This window comes from Mustelus asterias, chromosome 20 (genome assembly GCF_964213995.1).
Source record: "Mustelus asterias chromosome 20, sMusAst1.hap1.1, whole genome shotgun sequence".
Taxonomy (NCBI): domain Eukaryota; kingdom Metazoa; phylum Chordata; class Chondrichthyes; order Carcharhiniformes; family Triakidae; genus Mustelus; species Mustelus asterias.
In genome coordinates this window covers 72,577,769-72,600,894 of record NC_135820.1, presented here as the reverse complement: position 1 = coordinate 72,600,894, position 23,126 = coordinate 72,577,769, and the positions used below count along the sequence as shown (strand labels likewise).

Here is a 23,126-nt window from a genome sequence, read left to right as displayed (position 1 = left end):
AAAAACAGCAGCTTGCATTTAACGCAGCGCCTTCAACGCAGAACAATTTATCCTTCAGGAATGTAAGCAAAAGACAGGCACCAGAAGATATTTGGGAAGGTGAACAAAAGCTCTTTGAAGAAGTAGGTTGCAAAGTGATTGCAAAGAAAGAGAGAGAGAGCAGTACAAAGGGCAGAAGAGGTTAGAGAGTGCATCTTAATCTGGGGGAGTCGAAGTGACCAAATGAGAGGCTGCAAGGAATGGAAGGAAGATGTGAGGGGGAAAGTGGAGTGAGGGGGGGGTGGGTGTTCACGGGGGACAGGGTCAAAGAAATACAGAGTTTAGAGGAAATAGTTGGCAGATTTCCTTCCCTAAAGAACATTAGTGAACCAGATGGGTTTTTCCGACAATAGACAACGGTTTCATGGTCATCAGTAGATTATTAATTCCAGATATTTTTTTATTGAATCCAAATTGCACCATCTGCCGTGGCGGGATTCGAACCCGAGTCCCGAGAACATTAGCTGAGTTTCTGGATTGATAGTCTAGCGATAATACCACTAAGCCATCACCTCCCCAAGGTTTGGGAACCTGTCTCGGGGGCAGGGAATTCATATGGTGTTCATGGAAGTGGAAATGACTAGGGTTGGGAAGCATTTTCCGATCGGGGCCATTGTGATCTCCTGGACTCGTTTCGATCGCCTCAGGGGGTCGGAGAGGAATTTCCCAGATTTTTTTTTTTTTCCCCATATTGGCCCTGGGGTTTTTCACTCTGGGTTTTCGCCTCTCCCTGGGGATCACATGGTCTGGAATACGGGGGTGGGGGTGAGTTAATAGGTTGTAATGAACAAAGCATCGTAGCTGTGAGGGACAGCTCGGTGGATAGGATATTGGTATGTAGATAGGCTGGAAAATTGGGCGGGGATCCTGGATTCAGGATTCAATCCTGGACCGGGGAGCGGCGCGGGCTTGGAGGGCCGAAGGGCCTGTTCCTGTGCTGTATTGTTCTTTGTTCTTTGTTTGATGGGCTTTAATAAGAATTTTCTGTTTAATGAATGGGGAATCCTGTGGTCAGTTTTATGATGAGCCCATACTACTTGATTTATAAGCCTCTGGGTGGAATTCTCCCATTTTGAGACTAAGTGCAGGTGCAGGGATGTGGAGTGTTTCCCCACAGTGCTGACCAGTGGGAAAACATGCGAAAGCTTCCAACCTCATTAATTATGCACTCGGGTGTTTTACGCCATATTCAGTGGTGGTGTGGCAGGCCTGAATGGTGTATAGTTTGCAGTCATGTCCGGGTGCCATATTGAAAAGGCACCCAACATCACTGACCCACTAATGAAGAAAGAAGATGGATCTGCTGAGATCCAAGGTGGATCTCCTGGAACATTCTGAGGCTGAAAGATGGGCCCCATCCAGGATACCTGGTCTGGAAAGTCCACCTGCAGATGCTCCGCAGTCCACTGCTGTGGTTTTCCAGGATTGCGGGCGGCTGCCATCCCAAACTCCATGCAGGCGTGTTTTCCCGTCAGCATCGCGGAGAATCTGGCATGGGAGTCGGGCTGCCTTCTGCATCCCATTAAGAGGATGCAAATGAGCTTCACTCCATCCTCTGGTGGGTTTTCTGACCATGATGTGGAGATGCCGGCGTTGGACTGGGGTAAACACAGTAAGAAGTCTAACAACACCAGGTTAAAGTCCAACAGGTTTATTTGGTTGCAAAAGCCACTAGCTGCAGTCTGTAGCTAGTGGTTTTTGCTACCAAATAAACCTGTTGGACTTTAACCTGGTGTTGTTAGACTTCTTACTGGGTTTTCTGACCTGCCATGGCCGGCAGCAATGGAAGATCCCGCTGTGAATTCACACTGACGTGAAGCTGATTTCTGCTCTCTCTCTCTTCTCCCCCCCACCCCCGGCCATATTCTCCCGCCATGCCGCCATCAAACACACCCTGGCAGAGACTGGGAAGAATTCCACCATTCATCTCTTGGTAATCTTTTACAATTAGTCTTTGACAACTTTTCGAAATGGTTGAGGGATCCAGTTGGATCTGCAGAAAGAAAGATCTTGCATTTGTATGATATCTTCAGTGCTCTCTGCTCCAAACCACGCCATAGCCAATGAAGAAACTTCTGAAGTGTTATCACTGGTGTAATGCAGTGAACACACTGAGGTTGATTAGTGCACAGCAAGCCTGCGCAAACAGCAACGTTAGAATGGCCAGATAATCCTGTTTCCTGAAAGTAATGTTATTTGTGGTAGACATTGGCCATAAAACCAGGTGCAACTCCCCTGCTCTTCTTGCAAACAATACGCCTGACAGGACAGACAGGGCCTTCAACCTCCTTTCCAAAATGTGGTACCTTGAGCAGTCGGTCTCGGGGCATGATTCTCAGTTTGGGTCCGAGAGGTCCCGGGTTCAAATCCTGGATGAGCCCCATGTTTATGGGCGGCAAGGTAGCACAGTGGTTAGCACTGCTGCTTCACAGCTCCAGGGACCCGGGTTCGATTCCCGGCTTGGGTCACTGTCTGTGTGGAGTCTGCACATTCTCCCCGTGTCTGCGTGGGTTTCCTCCAGGTGCTCCGGTTTCCTACCACAGTCCAAAGATGTGCGGGTTAGGTTGATTGGCCATGCTAAAAATTGCCCCTTAGAGTCCTGAGATGCGTAGGTTAGAGGGATTAGCGGGTAAAATATGTAGGGATATGGGGGTGGGGCCTGACTGGGATTGTGGTCGGTGCAGACTCGATGGGCCAAATGGCCTCTTTCAGCACTGTAGGGTTTCTATGATTCTATGATTCAGTGCAGCACTCCCACAGTGCTGCACTGCGAATGTCTACTTGGATTTTGCATTAAAGCCTCTTGGACTGGGATCTGAGCCCAGAATTTTCTGACTTGAGGCAAGAGGGTCAGCAACTGAGCCACGGCCTGGGACAAAAGCCCATTTAGTGCCAACTATCAATAATAACTGGCTGATGTGTTTTTGGGGCATTTCTTGAGGTAAGTCTGCACCACTGAAATGTAGTTAGCTGCAAGCGTCTGATGCTCCTCCTCCTTTAGCTGCACTCTACTAGTGTCAACCAAGTCAGCCATGCTGCTACAGACCTCCAAATATTTGAGTTAAGTAATGGCTGTTGATTTAATTAAAGTAAATACAGGGATCCAGTCTTGGACTCTTAACAAAGCTCACTAACACTGTTGGAACTGGATCTCTGAAGGGAGTGGTTATAAGGGTGGGGCCAGTACATGGGCGTCGGCCTCTGGAACCAACAATTTCAAACATCCTGTGCACTATAAAACCGTCTTCAAATGAGTTGACCTCCACATCACTCCTGGTAACCCATTGGTTATATTTACTTTTTCTCATGTCTTTGCCAAGGGTTTGAGGGGTGGCGATGGAGCAGCGATGGTTGTGCTAAGAAACTGACTGAGAGATATAGAGCTAAGCCATGTAAATGAATAGGACTTCGAGAACACTGAAAGGCCAGGGTAGAGTGGATGTAGAGAAGATGTTTCCATTAGTAGGAGAGACTAGGATCCAAGGGCACAGCCTCAGAGTAAAGCCTTTAGAACCAAGATGAGGAGGAATTTCTTCAGCCAGAGGGTGGTGAATCTGTGGAATTCATTGCCACAGAAGGCTGTGGAGGCCAGGTCATTGAGTGCATTTAAGACAGCGATAGATAGGCTCTTCATTGGCAAGGGGATCAAAGGTTACGGGGAAAAGGCAGGAGAATGGGCTTGATAATCATTGAATGGCGGAGCAGACTCGATGGGGCTGAATGGCCTAATTCTGCTCCTATATTATATGATCTTACAAAGACTTGGAATTAATTCTTGGCTTGTACCAGGGTAGAAGCTGATCCCAACTTGGGGAAGATCTGAGGTGTTATAATTGGGCGGCACGGTAGCACAGTGGTTAGCACTGCTGCTTCACAGCTCCAGGGTCCCGGGTTCGATTCCCGGCTCGGGTCACTGTCTGTGTGGAGTTTGCACATTCTCCTCGTGTCTGCGTGGGTTTCCTCCGGGTGCTCCGGTTTCCTCCCACAGTCCAAAGATGTGCGGGTTAGGTTGATTGGCCAGGTTAAAAAAAAAAATTGCCCCTTAGAGTCCTGGGATGCGTCGGTTAGAGGGATTAGCGGGTAAACATGTGGGGGTAGGGCCTGGGTGGGATTGTGGTCGGTGCAGACTCAATGGGCCGAATGGCCTCCTTCTGCACTGTAGGGTTTCTATGATTCTATGAATTGACCTTGGTGACCCTGCTTGGGGAAATGAATATTTGATTGGGTATCTATCCCTGGATGGCTTTCCTGCTTGCAACTCTGCAGATGTCAAGCAAGAACAATGATTGGCTTGCAAACTATAATAGCTTGCTGACTGCGCTCACACAAAGAATGGCAACTCAGGTGCAGAAACTGAGTGGCTGCTGACGGCTATGGAATCCGAGTCGAGTGAGAATGTTCCTTTGGGAGAGAATGAGATTCAGAAAATAACATGGGGTGGATGGGATATTTTTAAAATGTGTTTGACTCAAAAGTTTAATTGCTACGACCAGCTGCTTGTTTCTATATTTGGGAAGAAAAGTATCCTGCTTGGGTTTAAGAGTCACTGGTGTAATAACCATTTATTGTCTGGTTGTGGTCAAACATCAGCTTAAACTGTTCTCCGTTCAAAGAGCATGTGTAAATTTGGGGGTTTAAAGCTGCAGTTTTTCAGGGGCCTTTCCCTACTCACTCAATGGAGACATTGTGTGTCAACCGGTCAAAGCTCAAGACTGAATGGGGTCGGGAGTTTAGTGCATGTCAATGAGGCATCAATAAAACTATTTACAATTGACCTCAATGTCTCCAAAGTAAAGGAGGTGGGGTGGGGTGGGATGGGGGGGACCTAGTCTGCATCCTTGTTTGAAATTACTGTTGTTTTGAGGATACCGCAACCCCCAGACCATCTCCAGACCGTCACCACTACCCTCAGCCCATTAATGCCCCCTGTAGTGGAAACTGTTTGTGCGCGCACATTGGATAAGATCAGGGGCAGGGTTGACTGTACCCCTCCCTGCCTTGCACAATCGATCAATGTGCTGTCTGACCCCATGCAAAATGCAAGTAGATGGATGGATAAATGGTTTCAGAAGGAATTTGGATGGGAAATAAACTTGCTCCCCTATGGGGATAGATCAGGGCATTGGGGTTGACTGCATTGCTGTGCAGGGAGCTGCCTGCAATGGACTGAATGGGCTAACTAGCTGCCTTCTGTGTCATACGTATTCGAGCTGTTTCATGAAAGACAAAGCGTGAGCGGGGGAAATTGTAAATCTCCCATCTATTCCTGGGATTGTGCCACAGAATATTTACTTCAAACTCTCTCTCACCCAGTAACTGCCATTGTAACCATTTTGTCTGAATTTCTGGAGCCTTGACAGCTGTGTGTGAAATGGATGCTTATGTGATGTCTGTAATTGGAGATGCATGGGCAGCTGTACAGTAGATGGGATTCATAAATGTATATCTCCAGTAACCAGCGGTAGTCTGTACTGTACTGTACAGCATGTTTCCTGAATCTTTTTCTCAGAGCCCAGGTCCAAAATGGCTCTCTTGATATTATTACGGGGCGACATAGTGGTTAGCACTGCTGCCTCACAGCGTCAGGGACCTGGATTCAATTCCCACCTTGGGTCACTGTCTGTGCGGAGTTGTGCATTTTCCCCGTGTCTGCGTGGGTTTCCTCCGGGTGCTCTGGTTTCCTCCCACAGTCCGAAAGACATGCTGGTTAGGGTGCATTGGCCGTGCTAAATTCTCCCTCAAGTGTACCCGAACAGGGGCCGGAGTGTGGCAACTCGGGTATTTTCACAGTAACTTCATTGCAGTGTTAAAGTAAGCCGACTTGTGACACTAATAAATAAATGTTAACTTTAAACTTTCATTGCACCAGATGAGAGTTGTCTGGAAGGTTCTTCATAGAGAAGCCGTTCTGTGTCTTCTTATCAATTATTTATGTGCTAATAAACTCAAACATCTGGGGCAGAATTATTTTTATGGAGAGGGAGGATGCATTTTGGATTTCTCCATGTGCTTTGCTTGTGGTTTCAACAGTTCTCTCTAGAAACGGATGAGTAAGAAACTCTGCTTGAAACCATGTGAATCAGAGCCTCCGCATTTCAGAGTGAAGCAGGTTTGCCTGTTGGTGATCACTTTGCTCAAACTCCATGCCCTTCCTTGGGCGCCTTCCTTCCTAAATCCAGTTATGGTCAAGTTTTAGTTCATAGAATGAAGAAGGAAATTTTTCCCCCTTTTTGTATTTTCTACTCTCTTCCCTGCACTACTCCCACCAACATGATTTGCCCTCTCAGTGTCAATCAGTGGCTCTGACGTTTTTTAGAAACAGATTATTTGGCGGCACGGTGGCACAGTGGGTTAGCACTGCTACCTCATAGCGCCAGGGACCCGGGTTCAATTCCGACCTCGGGTGGCTGTCTGTGTGGAGTTTGCACATTCTCCCCGTGTCTGCATGGGTTTCCTCCAGGTGCTCCGGTTTCCTCCCACAGTCCGAAAGACTTGCTGGTTAGGTGCATTGGCCGTGCTAAATTGCCCCTTAGTGTCGGGGGATTAGCAGGGTAAATACGTGGGGTTACAGGCATAGGACCCAGGTGGGATTGTTGTTGGTGCAGGCTCGATGGGTCGAATGGCCTCCTTCTGCACTCTAGGGATTCTATGAGAATTATCAGGCCCTGTCCGCTTGGACGTGGGCTGCTTCTAGAAGAGTGTCCTGTAACCTCATGATGTGGTCTTGTCCAGTGGCTACATTCTGGGGAGATGTGAGCTGCTGAGACAGCCAAGCCTCCCCCAATCCTCATATGCCCACCCCAAAGAGGTATCAACAACTCCATAGATGACAACAGCCTAGCTGGCCAGCTCTCAACACTGCAGGCCCGAAGTTCCCCTCCAGGCCTGATACCCCTCAACAACCTCAACATGTCAACTTTGTTTCTGTCTCCAGAGATGCTGTCAGATCTGCTGAGTTTATCCAGCACTTTGTTGTTATTTCAAATTTCCAGTATCCGCAGTATTTTGCTTTTATTACGTACCACGATGGGTGAATCAATCCCAAGTGAGACAATTGAAAGGTTCCCTGAAAAATGAAGCGATGGTTTCTGCTAATGTATGAAAGTTGCCATAGTCCCAGGTGACTGTCCGCTAACTGGTGGTGATTTACACACCCCAGGTGAGGTGCAAGGTTGAGAAGACATGATCTTCATCGATAACTTCAGCCAGTATGGGAATTGAACCCATGCTGAAGACATGACCTTCATCGATAACTTCAGCCAGTATGGGAATTGAACCTATGCTGTTGCTGTCGCGATGTGTCACGAACCAGTCGTCCAACCAAGTGAGCTAACCGACTCCCAGCTAATGTACACAAATCACTGCACTACAACTACTGCGCTACAAACCCCAAACATATGTACAAAGAACACCCCAACTAATTTCCGATGGATTTCAATCCATGTGTACACGGTTCTGGTCACCCTATTATAGAAAGGATATTATTCAACTAGAAAGAGTGCAGAAAAAATTTAACGAGGATGCTACCGGGACTTGATGGTTTGAGTTACAAGGAGAGACTGGATAGACTTCCCTGGAGCACAGGAGGCTGAGGGGTGATCTTATAGCGGTCTATAAAATAATGAGGGACATAGATCAGCTAGATAGTCCACATCTTTTTCTAAAGGTAGGAGAGTCTAAACCTAGAGGGCATAGGTTTAAGGTGAGGGGAGAGATACAAAAGGGTCCAGGGGGCAATTTTTTCACGCAGAGGGTGGTGAGTGTCTGGAATAAGCTGCCAGAGGTAGAGGCAGGTACATGTTTGTCTTTTAAAAAGCGTTTAGACAATTACATGGGTAAGATGGGTGTAGAGGGATATGGGCCAAATGCGGGCAATTTGAATAGGCTTCGTGGTAAAAACTGGGCAGCATACACAAGTTGGGCCGAAGGACCTGTTTCCATGCTGTAAATCTCCATGACTCTAATGCTAGAAATGTGCCCACGATTCATACGCACCATGTTCACTTACCAGTTGATAAATCTACAACATATTTGCTGTACAGTAAAGGGCCATTCAGCCCATCATGTTCATTCTGGTGTTTGGTTTTTTTAGCTTTTTTTGTTCCGACATTTATAATCTTCTACGGAGTGCTTGAATGTCAACATTCAATTCATTTCCCTCTCTCTTATTAATAAGCCAATCCTCCACTTGAGATAATATTCTCCTGCATAATTTTACATTCTTCCAACATTGCTGAATTTCAAATGTACTTAATTAGCTGTGCAATTGCTTTGGGACACCTGAGGTAATAAAAGGTGTATGTGTTTCCATCATTTCTTTCTTTTGCACACATAATTTATTGAATTATTTGAGCTTCCTGTTTTGGAGGTTTCCGGGAGTCTTGTTTGGAAATATGCAAACCTCAAGAAAAGTTCTCACTGGGTTCCCTATCTGCAAAAGTCACCAGCAGTCGGACTACTTTACTGAAGATAAGGAATTGTCTTGAGTGAGCGAGGCTGGTTGTTCTCTAGAATGTGCAATAAGCTGTGGTTAAAGCCACGAATCAGGGTTGGTGTCTCTGATTCTCTGATGGTCTACAACGTGTTAGGAGTGGAGAAGTGAAGAATGGAGAATTAGAGTGAGAATGATAGTGAGAGACGGGCATCATTTTGCAACTTTTGAGCTTGTATGCATTGCCACACTAGATCAATTAGTTTGATTTTTTTCATAACCACTCATTTCCAATACCCCTGCCAAACCTTGTAATTATTCTGTCGGTTTTAAAGTAAATTGCATTATCTCCCATTATCACTGAAGTGAGGTTACTATGTGTGTGATTAATTATGAATTCCTGTGTGGACATTGCACTGTTGAGATAGGGCATGACTGCGTGTTAATAATCTGCCTTTCACACTTGGTGTACAGAACTGGACCGCAGAGACAGAAATATGTTTGTTTTTATATACAAACAGAACAGCGCTTTCTCATAATCTCCAAATGTATTGACTCATACTGGGAGGTAATTCCCTGAGTAATAATGGACCTCTGCTCCTTTTTTCTGGTTCTTCATGTAGGAGTCTGGACAAAGTGATGGCGAGTTATTTGACTGTGGGAGGTTGTGGAGGTTGAAGTGGAGCTAGTCCTCATCATGTATAACCTGCAGCTTTTAGCAAGGTTAGTTACCAGGAATATCACTAAATGTTGAATCAGAGTGGGAACATTGGATGACAGTTCTCTCACCTTTAAAATCACAAGGTTCAAGTCCCACTCCAGGGCTTCAGCACAAAAATCAAGGCTGATCCTTCAGCGCAGTGCTGAGGGAGCACTGCACCGTTGGCGGTGCTGTCCTTTGGGTGGGACTTTAAACCATGGGCTCATCTACCTGCTTGGGTGGGTATAAAAGATCACATGATACTGTTTCAGAGATGGGCATGAGAGTTATCCCCCATGTCCTGGCCAATATTTATCCTTCAATCAACCTGACTAAAATAGATTATCTGGTTATTATCACATTGCTGCTTGTGGCAGCTTGCTGTATGCAAATTGGCTGCATTACAACGGTGACTGCACTTCAGAAATACTTCATTGGCTGTAAAGTGCTGTGAAAAGTACTGTATAAATGCAAGCCTTTCTTTCTATCTTGGCCGTTCTTTCTCCCAAGCCCCTGTAACTTGCACTTGAAGTCAGCAGTACTGGTAGCTTTACTCTTATCTGAGATTAACGAAGCCAGGACCGACCAATGTTCGGATCTGGCACTTGTCCGATCATTGGGGTTCAATGCTGTCGTCAGTTGTCCACTAAGCCACCCGTAGCAGTTTGACAATTCCCCTCCAAGACACACAACATCCCCACTTGGACCTGTATCAGTGTGGCCCCACTGTGGCCCCGATCAAAATCCTGGAACTACCTTCCCAACAGCACTGTGGGTGTACCAGCAACAGATGGTTTAAGAAGATGGCTCATCACCACCTTCCCAGGGGAAATTAGGGATGGACAACAAATGCTGGCCTGACCACTGATGCTCACGTCCCATAAAACAATATTTAAAAATCTCTGAAGAGGAATTCAAAATGATTTTCTCTCCGCTCAGCTTAAAGGAGCTTTGCTCTGTCTGAACGAAACCGGGAGAAAAAGACTACTTTTAAAATGCATCAGCTGGAAGTTCTTAATTGCCATTGAGTGATAACCCTGCTTGCTGGAAAGTCTGTGCGCCTGTGTTTTTTACTCATTCCTGAGACATGGGTGTCTCCGACTGGGCCAGCATTTATTGCCCATCCTTAGTTGCCCTTCAACTGAGAGGCTTGCTCGGCCATTTCAGAGGGCAATTGAGAGTCAACCACATTGCTGTGGCTCTCGAGTCACATGTAGGCCAGACCAGGTAAGGATGGCAGATTTCCTTCCCTGAAGGACATTATTGAACCAGATGGGATTTTCCGACAATCGACAATGGTTTCTTGGTCATCAGTAGATTCTTAATTCCAGAGATTTTTTTATTGAATTCAAATTCCACCACCAACTGCTGTGGCGGGATTTGAACCCAGGTCCCCAGAACATTAGCTACGTTTCTGGACTTGACAGTCTAGCGATAGTACCACTAGGCCGTCGCTTTCCCTGTGTGTCTGTCCGTAATAGTTGGAATGGCTTTGGCCCCTTCTCCAATAGTCAACTATCTTACAAGTGCCGAAATAGAGAACGCCACCATGTGCATGAACCTCAATGGATGTGCACTGATCTCACTGTCTTTTCAGGAGGGGGAAAGGAGAACTTTAATTTTCCGATGTACTCCACCCACAAGCCGCAGACAAATCAAAATACACACAGGCTCTTCAAAATTGTATTTTAACAAAAAACAGCAGCTGGCATTTAACGCAGTGCTTTAATGTTTATTTATTAGTGTCACAAGGTGTCTTACATTAACACTGCAATGAAGTTACTGTGAAAATCCCCTAGTCGCCACACTCGGGCGCCTGTTCGGGTACACTGAGGGAGAATTTAGCATGGCCAATGCACCTAACCAACATGTCTTTCAGACTGTGGGAGGAAGCCGGAGCACCCAACAGAAACCCACACAGACACATGGAGAACATGAAGACTCTGCACAGACAGTGATCCAAGCCGGGAATCTAACCTGGGTCCCTGGAGCTGTGAGGCAGCAGTGCTAACCGCTGTGCCACCGTGCCACCCACGCCCAATTGTTTGAAATTTGGCATTCTTGCATTTGTCCTGCTGAGCACAAGATGTAAAGCTTCAGTAGGATTCGGGCTCTGTACCATGACTCATCATGTGGAGATGCCGGCATTGGACTGGGGTGAACACAGTAAGAAGTTGTGAGCCTTCTTACCATGACTCATCACCATGAATGTCACACATTCTCTTTTGAATGTTCTCAGTGAAGATTCTGTCCATTTTGTTTTTTGCCCTGCTACCATTTTAAAGTTGGGAAATTCCAACTAATTGGTTCTCAGCTGGTTCAGCGCTGCCCTGCAATAAATCTGAACTATTAGTTTTGGAAAGTGGTTTATAGAGTTTGAGGGGACTGTAGCAACAAATATTGAATGGCATGGGACACTATTGGAGACCCACAGTCTCGACTCTTCATGGACAGCACCAGACAGCCACAAAAGGGAAACCCTGGCAGTGTTGTAAAAAAATAAAATTGTATACACAAACAGAAATGATAAACGAGTAAATCAACAAATAGCGACGATCTTGGACCAAACTTTCTGGAATCCTTCTGTGGGCCTCATAAGCCAGAGAGAGCTAACTCTAACAGAGGGAGTTTGCAAACCTGCAATTGTAGAATCTCAAAACATCATCAGTCACTGTCAAGTCAGTCTTCCATTTTAACCGCCCCCCGCCCCCCTCTCTGTCTTCTCTCTTTCTCTCCTCCCCTTTTCCCAGAGCTAACATTTCTGGATCAAATTTCTCAAATCAGTCCTCATCTCTTTGAACTGGGAATTGAATCTCAGACGACTCGCCACGAACTGGAAAATGGGATTTCAACGGGGACGTTTGTGCGGTTACGCTGAGAACGAAGGACACCCGGAAACGATTGGCACTTGGTTATTGAGAGGCAATACTTGCCTGGGAATAATTTGCAAGCTGCAACTTCAACGCCGTTAGATTCGAAGATCGGTTCTGAATTTATTCTGGTAGTGGTTGAGTGCCTCTGCAGAACACAGCTTACCCCCCCCCCCCCCCCGCCCCCCCCGCACTACGCAAAACAGTTTAGTGACTTGTGCTATTGAAAATCTTTATTCAGTGTGCATTTTCTTCCTTCAATGCTTACATGTTTATTATTATTGATTTTCATCAACACCAGTGAGTCTGCAGTCGTTCTGTTTGTGCGTCACTCTCTTGACATTCTCCCGAATGGGAAGAAACGGCCCTGTGTGTTTTGATCCACTGCAGCTGCTCTCTCTTTTCCTTAAAAAAAAACGAAAGCAGTTTCTACAAAGGTTGGCATTTTCTCTCGCTTTCCGTGGCAGTGCCTTCATTTTTTTTTTTTCCTGAGGATTAATTCTGTAGATCAATCTGTACAGCACACATGCTGAGGCCTCTCTCGTCTCTTTGATGCCCCGGTCATCCCGGCATAGCTGGCACACAGCTGCCCAGCGTCGCGCCTCAACCTCCATTTGTTCCTCCGGAAGGAAGGGGAATGAAGGATTCGAGTGCTGATTGCAAATGAAGAGGCCGGACATCAAAGAGATTGCATTAGCTTATCGGGTGAGCTCGCTGGTTTTCTTCCCCTCTTATCCTTTTTTTGAAGCTGGTCGAAGGTATTGCTTTGTACACTCCACCGGCCTGGTGTAGCTTTGTAAAATGTACAATTCTGCAAGCATTCCACACGGACTCAATCTTCTCGTAAGTACTTACAGTAAATGTAAATGACCTTCTGAATTATCCAGGTATCAACATGGTAATTAGAACATGGAACAGTACAGCACAGGAACAGGCCCTTCGGCCCATGATGTTGTGCCGAACATGATGCCACATTAAACTAATCCCTTCTGCCTGCCCTTGGTCCATCGCCCTCTATTCCTCGCATATTCATGCGCTTATCTAAAAGCCCCTTAAACGCCGCGATCGTATTTATCTCCACCACCACCCCGGCAGCGCGTTCCAGACACTTGCCACACTCTGTTTAAAAAAAAAAAACTTGTCCCTCACGTCTCCTTTGAACTTTCCCCCTCACACGTTAAGTGCTCACCCCCTAGTATTAGCAATTTCAACTCTAGGAAAAAGATTCTGACTGCCAACCCGGTGTAAGCCCCTCGTAATTTTACAGACTTCTATTAGGTCTCCCTTCAGCCTCTGCTGGTCCAGAGAAAACAACCTAGTTTGTCCAGCCTCTCCTTTTAGCCCATACCCCCTAATCCAGGCAGCATCTTGGTAAACCTCTGCTGCACCCTCTTCAAAGCCTCCACATCCTCCCTGTAATGTGGCGACCAGAATTGAACGCAATACTCTACTTGTGGCCTAACCAAAGTTTTATAAAGCTGCAACGTGACATCCTGACTCTTGTACTCAGTGCCCCAACCAATAAAGGCAAGCTTGCCTGACGCCTTCTTTGCCACCCTCTCTACTTGTGTCAGAGATTCATAGAGGTTTACAGCATGGAAACCAGCTCTTCAGCCCAACTTGTTCATGTCGCCCCTTTTTTTTTTTAACCCCTAAGCTAATCCCAGTTGCCGGCCTTTGGCCCATATCCCTCTATACCCATTTTACCCATGTAACTGTCTAAACGCTTTTTAAACGACAAAATTGTACCCGCCTCTGTGTAGCCACTTTCAGGGAGCTATGGAGTTGAACACCAAGATCCCTCTGTACATCAATGCTGTTCAGGGTTCTGCCATTAACTGTATACTTAATCTTAACATTTGATCTCCCAAAGTGCAGCACCTCACACTTGCCCGGATGAGCCTACCATGAGGGACCTTGTCGAAAGTCTTACTAGAATCTATGTAGACAATATTTGCTGTTCTACCCTCATCGATCACCTTTGTCTCCTCCTCGGAAAAATCAGTCAATTTAGGAAGACATGAACTGCCCCCACAAAGCCATGCTGACTTTTTCTAATTAAGCCATGCTTTTCCAAATGCGCGTAAATCCTACCCCTAAGAATCCTCTCCAAAAGCTTCCCAACCACTGATGTGAGACTCCCCGGTCCTGGATTATCCCTATTTCCTTTCTTGAACATTAGCTACTCGCCAGTCCTCTGGGACTTCTCCAGTGGCAAGCGAGGATACAAAGATCTTTGTCAGGGTCCCAGCAAACTCCTCTCGCGCCTCTCTCAATAACCTGGGGTAGATCCCATTGGGCCCTGGGGGCTTATCCACCGTCATGCTCTTCAAGAGACCCAACACCACTTCTTTCTTGATCTCAAAATCACCCAGCATATTAGCATGCACCACACTAATCTCACTGTCCTCCATGTCCTTCTCCTTGGTGAAAACCAACGCAAAGTACTCATTAAGGATCTCACCCACGTCCTCTGCCTCCAAGCACAAGTTCCCTCCTTTATCCTCGAATGGTCCTATCCTTTGTCTAGTTAGTGGTGCTTACACTTCTCTCCCTAGGTATTTGGATGTATGCATTTTTAAAATGACTGACTTGCAATGTTCTCTTTGAATATTTCTATTTTTGTCAGAGCTTTCCATCGGAGTCATTAGGACAAACACAAGAACGCCAAATTTCAAACAATCACAAACTAGGGTACTGATTGATTGGCAAGGCCACAATGGCTGAGGCGTTGCCATGGAGAAAGCAGGGAGCCTCCCCAAACCCCCGGGTAATTCAAAAAAGGCGTAAGGCTTGAACATATTCCATTTGTTAGCAGAGAATGGGTCCCTGCGTATGAATGTAATATCACTTCTAGCAAGCGTAAATGGGTCACATTATGAGCTTGACCATCTTAAATTGGTGGTTAATGTAGCTATTGGCACACTTGGGATTATTCAGCAAGTGCCGCCCAATCATGGAATCACATCGCGGAATCGTTTTTCTCATTCCATTGGTCGCAGTCGGTAACTAGAACATGCCTGCCACCTTGTCTTGGTATCAAGAAGCACTGCACATTTATTGCTGGTACCAGGAAGGAGTATAAACTGTGAAAGCAGTACTCCATGGTCAGTATAATGGGGCAGCACGGTGGCACAGTGGTTAGCACTGCTGCCTCACAGCGGCAGGGACCCGGGTTCAATTCCCAGCTTGGGTGACTGTCTGTGCGGAGTCTGCACGTTCTCCCCGTGTCTGTGTGGGTTTCCTCCGCGCGTTCCGGTTTCCTCCCACAGTCCGAAAGACGTGCTGATTGGGTGCACTGTCCATGCTAAATTCTCCCTCAGTGCACCCGAATAGGCGCCTGAGTGTGGCGACTAGGGGATTTTCACAGTAACTTCATTGCAGTGTTAATGTAAGCCTACTTGTGACACTGATAAATAAACTTAAAACTAAAAAGAAACCTCCCTTAAATCTGTGCGGATCTGTAAGAGTATTTCTGGGAGGCATAAGCAGGCTTAAGAAGTGGGATCTGGAGTTGGCCTTTCAGCTGTCTGAGCCTGTACCACCATTCAATAGGATCATGGCTGATCACCTCCCTCAACTTCTTTATCTTCCTGCACCAACCCATTGTCCCTTAGCAGCCAAAAATCTATCAACCTCTGTCTGTACTCAGCGACTGAGCATTAATGATTCTCTAGGGTAGAGAATTCCAATGAAGCGCATGTGAAAACATTTGAGGAGGACAGGCAGATTCTGTGGAGAGAAACGGAATGTTTCAGGCTGATGACTCTTCAACTGGACAGCGTTTTCCATTTTTTATTTCCGGTTTCCTGAATCTGAAGTAATTTGCTTTTGAAAAATATTCTACTCACCTCAGTCCCTAAATGGCTACTCCGGATTCTGAGATTGTGACCCCACGTCCTGAACTCCAGCCGGGGGGGAGCCATTTTCGTAACATCTGCTCTGTTAAACCCCTTGAGAAACATCAAGGTAATATAGGCCTAGTCTCCTCATCGGAAAATTCCCTCATCCCGGGAACCAGTCAAGTGGTCTTTTGAAAAGTATGGCCTCGTGCCATATGGCCTCACCAGTGCCCTGTGCAACTGTGGTAAGGCATCTTTACTGTCATACCGCGGCAAGTCCTTGACAACAAAAGCCAACGTCCCATTTGCCTTCCTAATTGTTTGTTGCATGTTAACTTTTTGTAATTCATATACAAGGATTCTCAGGTTTCCCTGATTGGAAACATTTCCCAGCTTCTTGCCACTCACAGTAATCTGCTTTTCTACATTTCCGACCGGAATGGATAACTTTACACTTCACCACTGTGTATCCCATCTGCAATCACCTGTCCCCAGCAGATAGACCTGCCACGTCAGCCCTTAAAAGCTTTTTGCTCACTAGTGTTTAAAAAGAAATCCACCGTGTGATCTATCTCTTTAATAAAAGCAAATTACTGCGGATGCTGGAATCTGAAACCAAAAGAGAAAATGCTGGAAAATCTCAGCAGGTCTGGCAGCATCTGTAAGGAGAGAAAAGAGCTGACGTTTCGAGTCCAGACGACCCTTTGTCAAAACTTTTAAAAGTTTATTTATTAGTCACAAGTAAGGCTCACATTAACTTCAATGAAGTTACTGTGAAATTCCCCTAGTCGCCACACTCCGGCGCCTGTTCGGGTCAATGCACCCTAACCAGCACGTCTTTCAGACTGTGGGAGGAAACCCACGCAGGCACAGGGAGAACGTGCAAACTCCGCACAGACAGTGACCCAAGTCGGGAATCGAACCCGGGTCCCTGGAGCTGTGAAGCAGCAGTGCTAACCACTGTGCTACCGTGCCGCCCCTATGTCTTTTAGCTTTGACAAAGGGTCATCGGGACTCGAAACGTCAGCTCTTTTCTCTCCTTACAGATGCTACCAGACCTGCTGGGATTTTCCAGCGTTTTCTCTTTTGATCTATCTCTTATGATATTGGTAATTAGAGATGTGTTTATGTTGAATGGTGCCTTGTTTCCCAATTTCTTTTCCTCCTCATCCTTTTCCCACTCCACTCGATCTGATCTCCAGCCTATGAGCTGTTCCCAGTTCTGTGCTGAAGTCAGTTCCATAGCAGCTGCTGGCTGACACACTATGAGTGCCCATTGCCTGTTGTCATGCTGTATGAATGCAGCTGAAACCCAGGGCAGAGTTTTCTTGGCACCGACACATGGAAACAGATGGTGTGGGGGTTGGGGGGAGGGGGGAACATTCCTGTTGCCAGGGAAGATTCCAAGTGACAGGCTAGGGCCTGGATTGGCTGCCCACACCACACAGGTGGGCAACCAATTTAAATATTGAAGACAAAGACTGCTTTTGCTTCGCCAAAACTGGACTCGAAACGTCAGCTCTTTTCTCTCCTTACGGATGCTGCCAGACCTGCTGAGATTTTCCAGCATTTTCTCTTTTGGTTAAATATTGAAGAGCCCAGTTAAGGTCGATATCTTCGGGACAGCGCAATAAAGCAACCCCCTACTCCCCGCCAGGTGGGAAGGCTGCCAACTTCATGGAGAGTTTCAAGTTGGGCCGAAGAGTCTTGTTTCCATGCTGTAAACTCTATGAGAGGCTTCTCTGCAGTTGTCCGGGGGGAGCGGGGGAGATATCGTAGCTGTCTGGGGGGGGGGGGGGGGGGGGGGAAGCAACTGTGGCTGCCCAGAGAATGGGGGGGGCAACAGTAGCAAAGATACAGCACTAGCCAGGTTGACCCTTTGTGGACATGGGTTCAAATCGCACCATGGGATGGAATTTCAATCCAAACTTTCAAAAAAAAACTGGAATTGATCAGCGCCAGGGACCCGAGTTCAATTAGTTATGGCGACCAAAAAACGAAATCAATTGTAAAAATCCACAGTGTAAATGACTCTTAACTGCCCCCTCAAATGCCAAAGCAAGCCGCTCAGTTAAAGGGCGACTATGGATGGGCAACAAATGCTGGCCTTGCCTTGAAAGGATAAATTTTGTTGGGGAGGGGGGGGAAGTATAGGGTCAGGGACGGGGATAACCTTAGCTGTCTGGGCAGGGGGGTGGGGGATTGGGGGGCGGGTACTACTGCATCTGGATGCTCCATGCCCAAAGTGGGGGCTGCAGGCAGTAAACGTTACCCCCTCACCCCAGTGCACCATCCCAAGGGGCTTGATTACTTGGTCCATCTGTTTTTTTTTTGAAGCAATACTAGCCTCTCCAAGGGTAATTAATTTATCCATTCAAGGCAAGGCCAGCATTTGTTGCCCATCCATAGTCGCCCTCTAACTGAGTGGTTTGCTTTGGCGATTGAGAGGGCAATTAAGAGTCCACTACACTGTGGGTTTTTACAATTGATAGTTTTTCGGTCGCTATAACTAAGACTAGCTTTCAATTCCAGATTGTTTTGAAAAGTTTGGATTGAAATTCCATACCATGGTGCGATTTGAACCCGTGTCCACAGAGCGTTAACCTGGCTAGTGCTGTATCTTTGGGCTGTGGGAGGCATTAGATTACCCAGCATGCAACATTTTGATTTCCAGCTGAAATCGACCTTTTTGATCGCCTCCCACCTCTGAACCAGAATGTTGTTGGTTCAAGTCCCAGTGCAGTACTGAGGGAGTGCTGCTCTGTTAAGAGCTGGTGTCTTTTGGGTGAGACGCTGAACTGGCTTTGACTACCATCTCAGGTTGACATAAAATGGCACTATTTCAAAGAAGAGCAGGGGCGTCATCTTTGTGTCCTGTCCAATATTTATCTCATGATCAACATTGCTAAAATAGATGATCTCGTCAACGTCACATTGCTATTGGTGGGAGTGTGCAAATGAACTGCTGATGTTTGCTCCATTATGACCGTATCTAACTCTAAATAATCTTATTGGCTGTAAAGTACGTTGCGATGTTCGGTGGTCATGAAAGGCACACAAGTCTTTTGAAACCCGTGCAAGAGTCCCATATGACTTTTCATTAGCGTCTTTGCTAGACTCTTGTAACCTCAGGGATTTAGCAGTCTGGAGTATTTCAAATTTGGAATCTGATCAAAATGAATGGCGGAGCAGGCTTGAAGGGCCAAATGGCCTACTGCTTCTAGTTTCTACGTTTCTAAAAGTCGCACAGCAAGGTTTGATACGAACATAAGAAGTTGGAGCTGATGCAGGCCATTCAGCACAGCCTTCTCCACCAATCAGTAAGATCATGGCTATTCTGATGGGGCCTTAACTCTACTTTCCTGCCTGTTCTCCATAGTCCTTGACTCCCTAATAGCTGAAATACCTGTTTAACTCAGCCCTGAATATATTAAGTGACCCAAGCAGCACGGTGGCACACAGTGCCAGGGACCCGAGTTCAATTCTGGCCTCAGATCACTGTGTGGAGTTTGCATGTTCTCCCTGAGTCTGTGTGGGTTTCCTCTGGGTATTCCAGTTTCCTCCCACACTCTAAAGATGTGCGGGTTCGGTGGATTGGCCGTGCTAAATTGCCCCTTATCCCATTGAGTAAGGTAAATATGTGGGGTTACAGGGATAGGACTTTGGTGAGATAGTTGTCAGTGCAGACTCGATGGGCCAAATGGCGGCTTCCTGCACTGCAGAGATTCTATGAACCTCCATTACTCTTTGTGGAAGAAAATTCCAAAGACCAATGACCCTCTTGGAGGAGAAATTCCTCATCGCCATTTATGGGAGACCCTTTATTTTGAAACTGTGCACACTATTTCCAGATTCCCCCGTGAGAGGAAACATCCACTCAGCAACTACCCTGTCAAGCCCCCCATAGAATCATACATATTTGAGTAAGATCATCTTTCATTCATCTAAAGTCTAATGATTACAGGCCCAACCTGCTCTACCTTTCCTCATAAGAAAATCCCTTCATCCCAAGAATCAGCCCAGTGAGTCTTCTCCGAACTGCTTCTGATGCAAATATGTCCCTCGAGTATGGAGACCAAAACTGGTGACACACTGATGGAACAGCAGATTTCCCCCTCTAAAGGACATTAGTGAACCAGATGGGTTTTTATGACAAATAGCAACGTTTCATGGTCATAATCAATTCAGCACTTTTTCCTGCTGAGTTGGGATTTGAACCCAGGTCCCCATTACGCTGGGTCCCGGGATTACTAATCCAGTGATAACACCACTACGCCATCCCCTCCCCATAAATCTAATATGCTTGACATTGAAATGTTCTTCCCTAACTGTTTGGTCATGCACTCCTTCACCACTTTGGAAGATGCTTTCTCAAAGGAGATTTTGGGCCCACTTAATTACGATCAAGTTTAGTTTTTGTCTTGTTCATAACTTACCATGAGTATTTTGTTGCTGTAAAGGATGTCCTGAGGCTGTGAAAGACGCCATATGAATACAAGTTTTGTCCTTCCCTCAGTCTTACTGGATTAAGTTAGATATTGGCAGGTAATGGCCCTTTCTGCATCATGAAGTCCTGTCGGACTGGTCAGTGATACTGAATATGAAGGAAGTATCATGTTTAATAAAATCAACTGCTTTTGAGTTTGACTTGACCAAAGTCAGAGTTTGCCTTGAGTAGTCATTGTGTTTGAGTTGAATTGGTTAAAGTTCGACATGTGCAAACACTGACTGAGTTGAGCTGACTTTGCCCAGGATCTTCCTTGAAGAAGTAGCAAGCAACATGGATGAAGGGGAACCTGTAGGTGTAGTGCACTTGGATCTCTAAATAGCATTTGACAAAGTGCCGTATCAATAATTACTACACAAAACATGAGCTCATGGTGTCAGGGGTAACATGTTAGCATGGATGCGTTAGCTAACATAAAGTAGGGAGTAGGTATAAATGGATCATTTTCAGGTTGGTAAGATGTAATGAGTAGAGTGCCACAGGGATCAATACTGGGGCCTCAACTATTAACTATCTCTATCAATGACTTGGCTGTATGGACCAAAAGCCTGGTTGCTAAATTTGCTAATAACACACAGATTGGTGGGAAAGTAAGTTGTGAAGGGGCAGTTTGCAAAGGGATGTAGATAGGTTCAGTGAATGGGCAAAAAAATTGACAAATGGAGTATAAAGTGGTAAAATGTTGCTTGAGTAGGAAGAACAGAAAATCAACATATTATTTAAATGGAGATTGTAGAACTTTGAGGCACAGAAGGATCTGGGTGTCCTGGTACAGGAACCACAGAAGGTAGCTTATAGGTAATAGCAAGTAATACGGAAGGCAAATGGAATGTTGTCATTCATTCAAGGAAATGGAATATAAAAGTAGGAATGTTTTGCTACAGCTGGTGAGACCACATTTATAATGCTGTGCACAGTATTGGTCTCATTATTTAAGAAAGGATACAATTGCATTAGAAGCCGTGCAGAAAATGTTTACTTGTTCCCGGGATGAAGGGGTTGTCTTCTGAGGAATGGTTGGACAGGCTGGGTCTGTATCTACTGGAGTTTAGAAGAATGAGAGGTGATCTTATTGGAACATGTAAGAATCTGAAGGGACGTGAAAGGATGGGTGAAATTTTCAAGCCCTTCCCACCAGTGGGACACCAAAGTCAACCCCTGCTACGGGTTCCCCAGCAGTGGGACGGGTGAGCTATGCAAATTGTCATAGATTTTGGTGCAACTAGAAGATCCCACCATCAGCCAACGGTGAGCTACATCCGCTGTGGGAAAACCTACCATGGGGGCTGGAAAATTCCAGCTAATGTTCTCCTTGTAGGAGAGACGAGAATGAAGGGTCACAGCTTAAAAATAAGGGGCCTCCCATTTAAGATATAGATGAGGAGAAATTTTTCTGAGGCTCATTAGCCTGTGGAATTTATTTCTGATGCGGAGATGCCGGCGTTGGACTGGGGTGAACACAGTAAGAAGTCTCACAACACCAGGTTAAAGTCCAACAGGTTTATTTGGTAGCAAAGCTTATGGTATTTGCTACCAAATAAACCTGTTGGACTTTAACCTGGTGTTGTGAGACTTCTTACTGAATTTATTTCTTCCAGAGAGCATTGGAGGCGGGGTCATTGAGTGTTTTTAAGGCTGATTTGGATTGACTCCCTTGTCAGTCAAGAATCTTTAAGGCATGGGGGTAGAAAGGTCTTTATATGCTCTGTTTGTGAACAGAATTCCCACTCACCTGAAGAAGGGGCTTGCAGCTCCGAAAGCTTGTGTGGCTTTTGCTACCAAATAAACCTGTTGGACTTTAACCTGGTGTTGTTAAACTTCTTACGGTAGAAAGGAAAGCAGAGGATACAATCAGGTCAGTCATGATCAAATGGTGGAACTAGTTGGAAGGGCTGAATGGCTGCTTCCTAATTCGTATATTCATATAGTTAAATGTAGGAAATTGTGCCACACTGGATGGTGTATTTATACATTGAGCCATTGGTACAGAGTGCTGGTTTGCTGCCTCTTCTTCCAGTAAGAAATCTCACAACACCAGGTTAAAGTCCAACAGGTTTATTTGGAATCACAAACTTTTGGAGCGCTGCTCCTTCATCAGGTGAGTGGAGAGGTGGAATCTTTTCCACCCTCAATTCCAACCTGTACAAGGTTTATGCCTGGTTGTTTTCCAAAGACGTTCTTTCTACACTTCTTCTCTTCCACCCTGTCTTGACTTCCTTGTCAACTGCATTCACCTGTGAAGCCATGGGCCATGGATGGCTCCTGCCAGTAGAGTGGAATTGAAGGCCAGAAAAGTGCCTATTGGAAAAGGTAACATATTGAAATGATGTACATTTGTACCCATGCAAACTCTTAAAAATAAATGTTCCTCAACTTAAAATAATATTTTTTTAAATTCTCATATTTTTCCTCAATAATTTACTCCCTTACCCTGTATCCTATCCTGAAGTTGTTGATTCTTAGAATCCCTACAGTGCAGAAAGAGGCCATTTGGCCCATCGGGTCTGCAGCAATCACAATCCCACCCAGGCCCCATCCCCATAACCTCATGCATTTACCCTGCTAGCCCCCTGACGCTAAGGGACAATTTATCATGGCCAATCCATCTAACCCGCACATCTTTAGACTGTGGGAGGAAACTGGAGCATCTGGGGGCAACCCACGCAGACACGGGTAGAACGTGCAAACTCCACACAGACAGTGACCCAAACCGGGAATCGAACCCGGGTCCTTGGCG

The 23,126-nt window shown here is 46.0% G+C and overlaps 1 protein-coding gene across 4 annotated transcripts in view; it reads left to right on the top strand.

The window, feature by feature from the left end:
* The window catches only part of arhgap46b (Rho GTPase activating protein 46b), a 190,472-nt gene that overhangs the window by 31,073 nt on the left and 136,273 nt on the right, over positions 1-23,126 (top strand). The window contains exon 1 of one of the 4 annotated variants that reach the window (XM_078236833.1): positions 9,110-9,193. The exons of 2 other annotated variants lie outside the window; for them this stretch is intronic. In XM_078236833.1, coding sequence (XP_078092959.1) covers positions 9,168-9,193 — 26 coding nt within the window. In that variant the 5' untranslated portion in view covers positions 9,110-9,167. Of the gene's footprint in view, positions 1-9,109; positions 9,194-11,983; positions 12,746-23,126 lie in introns of those variants that run through there. One more of the 4 variants, XM_078236835.1, reaches the window with a different exon arrangement.